The 11,372-nt window shown below is 34.6% G+C and overlaps 3 protein-coding genes across 3 annotated transcripts; 1 reads left to right on the forward strand and 2 right to left on the reverse strand.

Annotated features, from left to right (window-relative positions):
- Nucleotides 1-2,538: 2,538 nt before the first annotated feature.
- On the reverse strand, nt 2,539-3,126 carry TRIADDRAFT_61196 (uncharacterized protein; the record flags this gene model as incomplete). The annotated part of the gene is made up of 2 exons (XM_002117141.1): nt 2,539-2,733; nt 2,956-3,126. The coding sequence occupies 2 exons, from the start codon at nt 3,124-3,126 to the stop codon at nt 2,539-2,541; spliced, it is 366 nt and encodes a 121-aa protein (XP_002117177.1).
- Nucleotides 3,127-3,395: 269 nt separating this feature from the next.
- On the reverse strand, nt 3,396-5,075 carry TRIADDRAFT_61197 (uncharacterized protein; the record flags this gene model as incomplete). Its single annotated transcript, XM_002117142.1, has 5 exons — nt 3,396-3,622; nt 3,689-3,776; nt 3,894-4,081; nt 4,548-4,584; nt 4,800-5,075. 5 exons carry the CDS (start codon nt 5,073-5,075, stop codon nt 3,396-3,398), a joined length of 816 nt encoding a protein of 271 aa, XP_002117178.1.
- Nucleotides 5,076-8,270: 3,195 nt separating this feature from the next.
- On the forward strand, nt 8,271-9,602 carry TRIADDRAFT_61198 (uncharacterized protein; the record flags this gene model as incomplete). The annotated part of the gene is made up of 2 exons (XM_002117062.1): nt 8,271-8,365; nt 9,365-9,602. The coding sequence occupies 2 exons, from the start codon at nt 8,271-8,273 to the stop codon at nt 9,600-9,602; spliced, it is 333 nt and encodes a 110-aa protein (XP_002117098.1).
- Between the last annotated feature and the right edge of the window lie 1,770 nt (nt 9,603-11,372).

Here is an 11,372-nt window from a genome sequence, read left to right on the forward strand (position 1 = left end):
CGCGAGTGATGATGACAGTAACTCAGATCAAGATATTGTTCGATGCTTATGCGGAAAGAATGAGGAAATGGGTCTGATGTTACAGGTCAGAATTCATTTACTGTTTATAGTAACGTTATTTCATAATTGATGGTTGATGTATTTCGATAATCTTTACAGTGTGAAAAGTGTTTGACTTGGCAGCATACTGAATGCATTGAAGTTGATAGCGATAACATTCCCGTGAACTACCTCTGCTATCTTTGCCTATGCCCTCCAGGTATTGCTTATGAGAAAGAGCATTGTAGTTTGCTCAAACTTGCTTTATAATATTACAAACTTTGATAATGCCTATATGTTTACTTTCTAACGGTTATTGGTAACCTGATTCTACAACAGGTCAGAGGCAAAGAAGTAAATTTAAGGTTTGTGTTTCTTTATCGCACTACTTACTTACTTTATTCACAGTAATGTACTTAATGGTGAGGTTGAGATTGACAGAACGCATTGTTTTCCTCTTGGATTTTACAGTATCACAGTAACTGGCAGAAAAGCGGTGTTTTAGCCTCTTTACTTACCGAGCAAAGTAGTGAAAATGTTAAAGCTAGATCACAATTATTACGTCGTTGCGGGAGCCTTATTGCTGATATGAATGAGATATCGTCAGTTATGCACGGGTTATGGATGAAAGTTAATATGTTTTCAAGGTATTGTATGAATTCACGATATTGATTAATTGTAAAAACACTTTTATGAGCTGTCGTAACAGTTTTATTTATTCTTTCATTTACAGTAGGGATAATCATATCGATCTTGAAGATTTTGTAAAGTGCTTAAATGTCCGACTTCCATCAGCAATCCGACGTGATGATGAAAAGCTCAAAATTCCTATTGATTCGAATAGTAAGTCAAGTAATGATTGCAGCAAAGATACAATCCCGAAAGAAACTCAACAGAACACAATTAAGATGAAAGGTTTTAAGAAAAGCGATTGTAATGTCGATTGCAAGGAACGCGCTCCAATTAATAATTGCGTATTTAGTACGAATCACAATGTAGTGGATTTGAAATCACCTGATCGTGATCCTGCAATCAACGCAGTCCACGATTCCAACAATCATTCATCGGATATATGTAAAAGTTCAAATGATCCTAGCTTAAACGGATATTCTAGCCCTCCAAATGATGCTATCGGTAGTAAAATTGTTAATGGTTCAGGTGAACAATTAATTGGAAATGGTTCACTGTTTGCTGATGCTGAAACATGGTTATCTCATTCCGAAGGCAGCTTGTCTTCACTTTTATCTGATCGATTACGCTTATTGATGGACATTAATGCGGCTCAAAACCAAGTGAATAACAGTTTCGATATCATAGAAGCAAGATTACACGGTAGCCTGATATAAACTAAATATTAACTTCTATTAATATAACGCTATTTTAATTTTCGAATATTTGTAGCAAGTATAGTAATTTTTATAATGTACAGTATAATGGGTATACCCGTATTTAGTACCCTTAACTACAGAAATGATAAAAATTTAAATGAAATTTAACCACGTTTTATTTGTATTGAAGATATAGAGAGTTCTTCTGAAGATACCGTAACTTCCATTGTTGATCGTACCTTTAAAGCAGGCAAATCATTGTCGTCATGCAACAATCTTGACAGTCCGATATTAAGTACTAATGCAGGTAACCGTTAAGGAATGATTTAACTGTTACATACTGTATATATGATCCTAATTTAATTACAATTTGCTAGATTGTATCAGGACGGTTGTTATAGATGAAAATAAAGCCAGAAGAGCGAGACAAAACAAATGTTTTCGTGACTGTAGATGGCTTAAATTTAGGAAAACCATTCAAGATCTGCAGTGGTTGAAGTTGTTAGCTGCCATTGTTAATGAACCGTTCAAGGAATAGCCGAAATAAAGTTGAATTCGCATGCAATACCTATGCCAGTTATACGATCTGAAGGATTATAATTTTACTAAAAGTCTTAGGATGTATACGTTTCATAAATCATTTGTACAGTACCATATGATCACGAAGTCTTACAACTAATTATAGTGTATTCGACATAAGTACTTCTAAGTACGATGTAATTAAATTTGTATAATACTAGATTTTATGACATCCGTTGTCAAATTGCTTAGCTAACGGGCTAATGATTTTAATTTAACGTTTTAGCTTTATTTATTTAAGCAATGTTGAATGTTAAGAACTAGCTAATAAACATGAATTATAAAGCATTAATTCGTGGTATGACCTATGCCTACATGTGCATTTTAGTGGTTTTATAGTAAGCAATTGATAAGTTAGCTCATATAAATTCGTTTGACAGGCAGTAAAGTAATACTAAAGTTATGTAACAATCTGCAAACATTGAAGATGCTGCATTAAAATAGTGATACGGTTTTATGGAATAATTGTGCACAGCAAAGATATTTAAGTAATATGACGATGTAAAAACAATATGAAGTGTAATATTCATAGCTTAAGGTAGCAAATAAAATCTTCAAGTTACGGAAACAATATACAACTATTTAGACCTAATTACCACAAACCACTAGTGCTTTGTGTCAGTTCACTGTAGGTTATTGATGGCTTTGATTTGTCATAGGATTCTTCGTGATCATCAATAGCCCAGTTTTGCAGATTTCCGGTAGCGAAGATTAAATAAAAGGCCATACCAAAGAGGTACATAGCAGCGGAGATATAAAATACAACTTGCCATTGCTGTCGTGTATGCTGAATCAAGAAAATGAAAGTGCATTGTGATGAAATAATGTGCTGTAAGCGGATAGGGTCTTAGAATCAGAGTTGTTGACAACGTGATGCTACTATATTTAAAAGTGTCCATATGAGTGCACTCTCGCAATATTCCATGATAATTAACGGATATACAAGCAGTTTATTCCATCAAATGTGCATTAAAATCAGTAAATGGTGTAAGCTGTACGAAAGACTTACCGATACATCGACAATAATCCCTACTATAAACGGACTGATAATACCAGGCAATGTAGCAAAGCAATTCGTTATTCCCATGAGAACACCGGCATATTGAGGTGCAATGTCTAGATGATTTACGCGGAATCCTCCCGAGCTACCAAATGCTCGACCAGCGACTGCAACACACATACTGGCTATGGTTAAATTAATTTGTTGACAACCAGTATAGCTCGCTAAAATTAGAAAAATTCCAGGGATTGACAGTCCTACGAATTATAAAATGAAGATTGATAAAGTGAACAGAGTTTGATGCTGCAATTATATATTTTCGCATAAACAGTTGCACAGTAAAAATCAGTACATAAAATAAGCAATTAAGGCAATAAAATTTTGAAAAATTATGTTCATCCCGAATCATTCCAGTTGTGGTTAATACTAGCTTCAGATAATTTTAAATTTCATACCTTTTTCTGAGACAGAGACAGGCCAATGGCATCGTGAATGAAAGTCAGCTCTTCCGATGAAATGTAAGGATGCTCGGATGGTGAATCGAATACTAGCAACATCCAGGCTACAAACCATGCTAAACCGATTCCACCATATATGTAAAAAGTTATTGTCCAACCAAATCGAGCACAGAGGTATCCAGATAAGACTAAGGTAGTTGCCATACCGAAATAAACACCTAAAGAGAGTAAAATCAAAAATAGACCAGTATCGGTTGGAACACGACTGTTGCTTACAGTCCTACCTGAATACGTAAACGAAGTTAATTTGCTTCTCTCAAATGGTGGAGCCCAGCGCGCCCAGATAGCGTGCATAGCAGGCAGTCGTACTCCCTGCATAATTAAATATTTATTCATTCTATTCTACATTATCTCCATTTGATTATATCTCCTCCATAATATAGAATAAACAAAATACTCAATCCTAAACACATCGTTAAATGTTCTTACCTCTAATATGCCTTGAATTATTTGAGAGGCTATCATGAGGCCAACGCTATGACGCACTACGATAGGAGTTAGTATGTTCAAAATTGATGTACCAAGCATAGAATAACCGGATAAACGTTTGCCGCCCCATTTTTCCGCTAACCATCCACCTGGCACTTGCGTTATGATAAATCCATAGAAAAATGACCCTAATATAATGCCTTATTAGGCAAGTTATAGTAGAATAAAGCAAAACCGACACTGTTAATATTTACTGGTACTGTACAGTACAGTACAAGATAACTATTTTATCTTAAAGATTTCTACAGTACTGTATATGTGAATGAATTTTTTTAAAATTGCGTCGGATTGAGTTATTAGTAACGCAGTTCGTATAGTCTCTTACTTGTAAATTTGAAAATTGAGATGTCGATATATCGCATAGCAATAAAAGTTAGCTTTACAATAATTAATCGTTTACAACTTACTAGCCAGATCACCAGCAAATAAATCGTTTAAAAATAATGTTAACATGATAAAGTATTGATACTTATCTCTTAAATGCAACATTGGTCGACGAATTTCGATACAGCACACATAATGAATTTGATTTTAAACTACTTTTATAAAACTCTTGGAGTCACAACGTCATCAGCGTTAACTAAGAATACTAACCTCGTAATTTGTGATCCCAGTCGAATTCCCCGATTAACTGAGGAACAATGTGGTTAGGTTAGTACAAAATTAATCACAATTCAAATAGCAATTGAAAGGTACAGTACTGTAGCTAGATTGAATATCAAAATTGATAAAAGGGATGCATGATCACATTCAGCTAGAACTACTCGATTCTAGAATCGTTGGGAGAATTCTATTACTCCATATGTAATATTATTCAACAGAATAAACTTCAATTTCTAAGCTTACCTGTGTTCCAGTGATATTGTACTTTGGGCACTCGACCGCCGAACTATTGTAGCTAGTGTCCACAGTGGTATTGGTCATTGCGACCATTACGATACTCAAATTAGCTCGTAAAGCAATATGGCAATAGAAACCTAGGAATCCCATTAAAGCTAGCACGTATCGTGTTGGCAAACAACGACACTGAGAACAAATTGTATATACACAATTGGTCGATTCCATTGTTTCACGATTATGTTGACCGCCTAAAAGTGGTTGATTTTCATCCATTCTCACCATCTTTGGATCGGATTTTGGATTCCAGTATACTTTTTGAAACGCTTTGGTTATTCTACTACTGAATCAACACAAAAATACACGCATATAGTAGCACTTGTAAGGATCATCGTTGAGAAAAATTTTTTAATCAGGCTACATGTACTGTACAAGTATGTTATCGCTTTTCAGAATCTTCATTCAAACTACTGTAATACGAGAAACTATAAATGTCTTAACCGAAACAATGCTTGACACGCGATAATGACATTTCTTCAAAATTGCTGTAATAGCTACAAATATTGTAATGTCTATTTATTTATTAACCAATAAGTACTATAATAATCTATAATCAATATATATAATCAAGTGAAATATTGTAACGCACTTTGGAAATAGTTCAGCAAAACCTACCGACAACAAGCAGTCTTCAGTAATGATAATAATCTTTACACTGTCAATGCAGTGCGGCGTTTCAACTTGTGAATAAACTAGGCGTTAATTGAATCCTAATCCTGTACTGTATAATAACTATAAATTGAAAAGTATCCTGTAGTACACTATAATGTAACTGTAAGTAAACGAATGTTGTCAATCTTGAACAAAGACTCTTTTAAATCATAAATTGCAATTTCATCGTAAAAACAGCACCCTATCAACATCAGTTCCGCCACCATTGAAGTACAGTTTATATCCTACGGGATATTTTTATGCTTTAGCAGAGGCTGCTACATAGTAGTGGTTCGAGTATTTTGCCGAGCTGTATCTGTCCTATCTGCTACGTAACCGATCATCGATTGATAACTGAGTTGCGAGATACGGTAATAGCGATGAAAAGCAAACATTGATAACATTACATTTTCATCTACAGAACAGTACTATATACTAGATGGACTACTAGATAAAGTCCTGTGAGGCTATCAGTAGCGAATCACCTCGCTAATAAAATGCCAATAAGGTATTTAAAAATTTTTGATAACTCCTATGATAACATTCTTTGTATTGTACCGCAGTTAGCTACTGCCAATACAGTCGAATATGAAATAACATAGGAAGTTTGTTCTTACGATAATGTAAATAGAGAAAGAAACGTGATTATCAATCAGTGCATAGGAAGAACGATGCTGATAATGCGTCCGTTTCTTTCTTTGAGAGAGCTGAGAAAATTCCAATTTTTTTTCCTCGAGTGCAGTAATCCCTCGTTTATCCCGTTCAAATTTTAGCCAATTAACTGCGTATGAATTCCACCTCATCTTTTCCTGCCATGCTGTCATTTACTGTTAATTAATTTAATTTAGTTTAATCTTAATCCTTAACTTACAGTTAATACTGTATAATCTTTAATCTTTCATCAATATGCCCAACGTCAAGTCCCTGAATATCAGTCATACTACTGCACCATAGCTTAACAGACATAACCAGGCAACCATAGGTAAACTAGCTCGTTTTCGTTAGAAGTCTTAAGAAGAGTTAACAGAAAAAATACTGTATTCATTGATATCTCCTAACTTCGCAGATCGATAAGCTAAGAGTAATAATTGTTGCACTATTCGTCAGAAAGGATACCCGATTAACTTAATACTACAAAACTTTTCTTCATCCATTCTGACTATCACGATCTGATTCAGTCTGGTTCAGTACATTTCCTAAACTTAACGGAGAAGTACATAAACCGCAGGCTCAGCTAGTCAGCCCATAGGAACAAACTGAAAGAAAGAAAAATCTCTTGCCATAGTCCACACTCAATCAAAACTCGTACACTGAAAGAAAAATAAGGACTATCGGTAGTGGTGAGTACCCTACAGTACTTGTACAGTACATTAGACATAGCAATATATTATACAGTTTGAGAATCAAATCGAGACGTATTCCTAGCAAATTCATTCAGTATTTTCTTTGCAATTCTTTATTTGCAATAGAGTTCAGTTTATTCTCGACTCCCGTCACATGGTCAGCCCGACTCATGGACAAAATGATTACATAATGCTTCTAACAGTACCCACTACAGGATGCTGTACGCGGATGTAGTTATGATTTTTAAAAGGTATTCCTTCATAAAGAAATGTCTTCATATTGGCGTTGATTACCTGCCAGTACTGTAATTATAATTAATCTGCATTCCTTCTTCGGACGTACTTTCAATGTCACAATAGCACAATAATTCACAGGAAGTAAGGTTAGCGAATCCACAGTAATATCCGACTCCTGCTATTTTTATAGACTTTTATAGTATTTTCGTACTGTTGATACTATGAGAGGATAAATTCGTCACCATTCAATCATAATGGAAAGTCGATGGAAATGGATTATCCAAAGTTTATTTAGTGGCCACTTTTCTACCTACTATACTGTAGTTATAGAGTAGACATCAGTAACAGTAAGAGCTGGATCGCAAAGGCACATTGCCTACTGCTTTATTGCAATCTTGACTTCAAAATTATAAAATCTGTAGGAGTCGGATATTACTGTTGATCCAATATTACAGTAGGAGCAAGTTCGATTCATCGTTGGCTGAAAACTCGATTACAAAATTGCTGCATTCGTCCTTAATGTTGGGGGGATATATATGTCACGTATACCAATAATACAAATGGAGGTCTCTGGCTCATACTGTACACTTTCATGTGGGCCCGGCCAACGTCAGTATGAACAGTAGTGGTAAAACTTATAACTTTTGATTTCGAGGTGTGTATTCATTTTTTAAAGCAAATTATAAGCCTATTTTATGGGTGATCGTTTATTAAGAGACATTTGTGCTCCATACGAACGTTCACTTACTCACTTTTCGTTAACATTACAGCCAGATGAAAATATAGATTACAAATTAAAAAATATTCAATTTCAGAACCTTTGTAAAATGAAGCTTTGACCCACTATGCACTGTATTTCTCCTTCAGCTACCAAATTGTATTAAAATACAGTATAGTCGACAGGACTATATCGCCTATTTCTTCAGTTAATCAAGGAATAAATATAGTTGAGTATAACGTATTGATTTAGTGTTCTATTATTATTTCATCAGCCATTTCTACTCAGACATTGTTTGACAGTAAATAGAATAATTGGTATGGTATTATCCGTCAATACCGATGACGTCGTTGCCATGGTCTCACGACATCCCGAGTATAGCAAATGAAGTCGTTTTATAAAGAATTGCCTGTTCCAGTACTGGCTAGTCGGCCATGGACAACGCTTTGAAGTCACAACGTTATCATGATCATGGCTGGCCAGTGCCACCTCTGGATCGATCGCTATCTTTTACAGAAAGGAAAAAAAACATTAAACAAGCCCTGGATTGGATTACTCACGAATTGGTGAGTACTTAGTCACGCTGAACCTCTATCATTGTCCATTATCCAATGAAGTATTGCCGAATGACCTCGTATTCTATCTTGAAAGCTAAATTTAACGAAACGGGGGAAAAATTGTCAAATTTTTAAGTTTTAGGCAACTTTAATGTGAAATTCAATGAATGCCTAAACATAAGTGTCATCATCTTGTTGACTTTATGTGCATAAGGCCATCGCGCGATATTAGTTTACCGTCGTAAGGTATCAACTTCTTCAAGATCTTTTTTCTTACGTGAAAGAAGGATTTCGCTATTCAAAGGATCTTGTATTTTATGTATATAGAAGTTACGATTACACAACGTATACAGCGAAAGCTCTGCTTGACTGAAGTCATTTACTCTAATTCATAGTGTCACGTATGTAAATATATATATATCCTGTACAGTAATCACTTGTTCGATATGAATTGAATCAACGTTTCTATAAAGTGGAAGACTAATTATTACTGTTTGCCCTAACATGCTGTTGTACATTCTCACTGTAATCCATGACACTGGTTACACAGCATTTACGCAATATTATGATTTCAATTATAGAATTACAGTACTTGATATTAGCAAGAAGCAAATGATATCCACTAGTTATAATTAAGTTGCCTAGCAGTTCACCGTACAGATTACTACTTAGAGTTAGTTCGGGCACGGCAAAAGTAGCGCCGATAGAAAAATATTTTTCGATTATACTGTAAAATTTTCCAAACGATGATACCAGCTTGAAAACCACACAAAAAAGAATCGTCTAAGGGTTATTGCGATACTAGCAATTTGACGAGTTGCGGTAATTTGGAGTTAATAGCTTCTGTTTACCCCTTTTAACGCTTTAATTTCTTCTTTGCTACGAGAAGAATACGATTCGCCGGGGTGATGCCGATTTATCTTATGAACTAATGCTAATGCGGATAACGATTAATGAAATGAAGATAACTCGTTTAACATCTATCATCACCCAAAACGTATGGCAAAGGCTGGATATGGAAAATTACTACGACCAGGTTGTCGAAGACTTGATGATGCGTAATCGAACAAGAACATTACCTAGTAATTTGCCTAATAACATAAGTGATATTATTTGCAAGAAGAGAAGGCATGCCAGCTTTACCACCGATATTAACGACAGATATGATGATGAAAAGGAAATTTCTTATGATAAAGAAGATCCTGCCTTAATGGATGATTTTAGTTTTGATGAAACTGCTTTCTAATTTGTGCATGATGTAAATTTCTTGTATATCTTAAAATTACATTTAAAAGAAAGGTACATTTTACTTTCTACTGAGTTGTTGACATCTTCTTATTTCCTACATTTGATAGATGTCGATAAGTAATAAGTGAGATAAATAAAGCATCAGTAACTTATTGCTACCATACTTGAATACTGGATAACTACTGTATAGTGTTGCAAAATCTTCAGATTAAATCTCTTTATACTAAGATAATTTTGGTATGGTATGATGATATATTAATATGCCATTTCGTCGCAGACAACTTCAAAAATAATGAAGCTGTCTGGGTTTTTGATGCTGTTCTACTACTGCACTCAATTATGTGATGAAAAAATTTGTATGTGTACCATATCTACTTTGTCTATACGTGCCGGTATGTATTGTCATAACACCTGCTACTAACATGATTATAATGTGTGCAAAGTTTTGAGTTATCTTACTATTCGTTTGTACCTTAAAGAATTGCTGATGTGTTGTTAATCTGTCTTGCCTTAATACATTCTTAATATCAGCAAATACCTACGGTCGTGTGGTCATCATTATGGTCACGGGACTGTAGTATTAAAATGCGTGCTATTACATATACCCAACTGTTGTATTTATGAGGTTGAGGATAGATTCCCTCAAATCTTTTTTGTATGGCTTTTATGAATAATTTCAATTTTTGTAGTGTTGCTACGGTTATGATGGCATTGTCTATACTCTAATAGCGATACTCTACTATTTTGTTGCTAGGATTTTTCTTACGCTGTAAAATAAATAATAAAATAGCGTCGGTGTGCTTCAAATTACCGTCTTTATGATTTTACTGCAAATATAGGATAATAGCAAGTGCACCGTAAATACAGTAAATATTGCCTACGTGAGTGTTGCTAAAATCGTATATCCTTGAATTTTATATAAAATAATCGATTTTTTGAAAATGGCTCTTATTTGACGTGTAGATAGATATACCGTACTGGTAGGCACTATATGTTACGCATGATTCCCTCCTATACGTTAAAAGCGTGTAGGAATAATGTGATGAGCAAGTATGTATAATTTTGTGAGCATGTCATTTAAATCGTAAAAGTGTAAAATGATTTCATATTTATTTTCTTATAAGATTCCAACTTTAATCTTTACCTTTTCTCATTAACACACTAGGTCGTTATGAATCATTAACCAATTTTGAATGCGGGTATATCATAAAAATTTGTGACTGCACTACTTGGTGTTATGTAAGCAATTCACATTAGCATTTGAGGCTTATTGAATTTGAGGATAAATCAATAAAACGATTCATGGCGATAGAGGTATTGACGATCATTAATTTCCATATCTGTAGTCTCCATTTAATATTAAAGGTATACTAGTAATTGGGAGCTTGCTAACCACGATTTATCTTTAAAATTCAGTCCTTTCATTAATATAAGTTAAGAATTTCTTGAATTCAGAGGTATATGATGCCAAGGACCACTTAACAAAAAATTTCCTCAACTAAAACTACGGTACTTCGTACCCATGCCACAAGCCAAAGTCCCAATCTAACCTAACTTTACTCAACAATTTCTTTGAACTAGCGGCAGTAACAGGAACAGTATAGAAAAATAGGAGCTTCAGTAATGCTGGAACGATGAAGGGGGAGGGAAAGTTTTGTTGAGTAATCTGTGATGATGCAGAACTCTCTAAGATTCGTCAGAAAATATAATTCATGTTGGTCTGGAAATCGGTCGCAGGCCACGAACTCCAGGCTGTGTCCGATACAGA

The sequence above is a fragment of the Trichoplax adhaerens genome, genomic scaffold (genome assembly GCF_000150275.1).
Source record: "Trichoplax adhaerens TRIADscaffold_21 genomic scaffold, whole genome shotgun sequence".
Classification (NCBI taxonomy): Eukaryota; Metazoa; Placozoa; class Uniplacotomia; order Trichoplacea; family Trichoplacidae; genus Trichoplax; species Trichoplax adhaerens.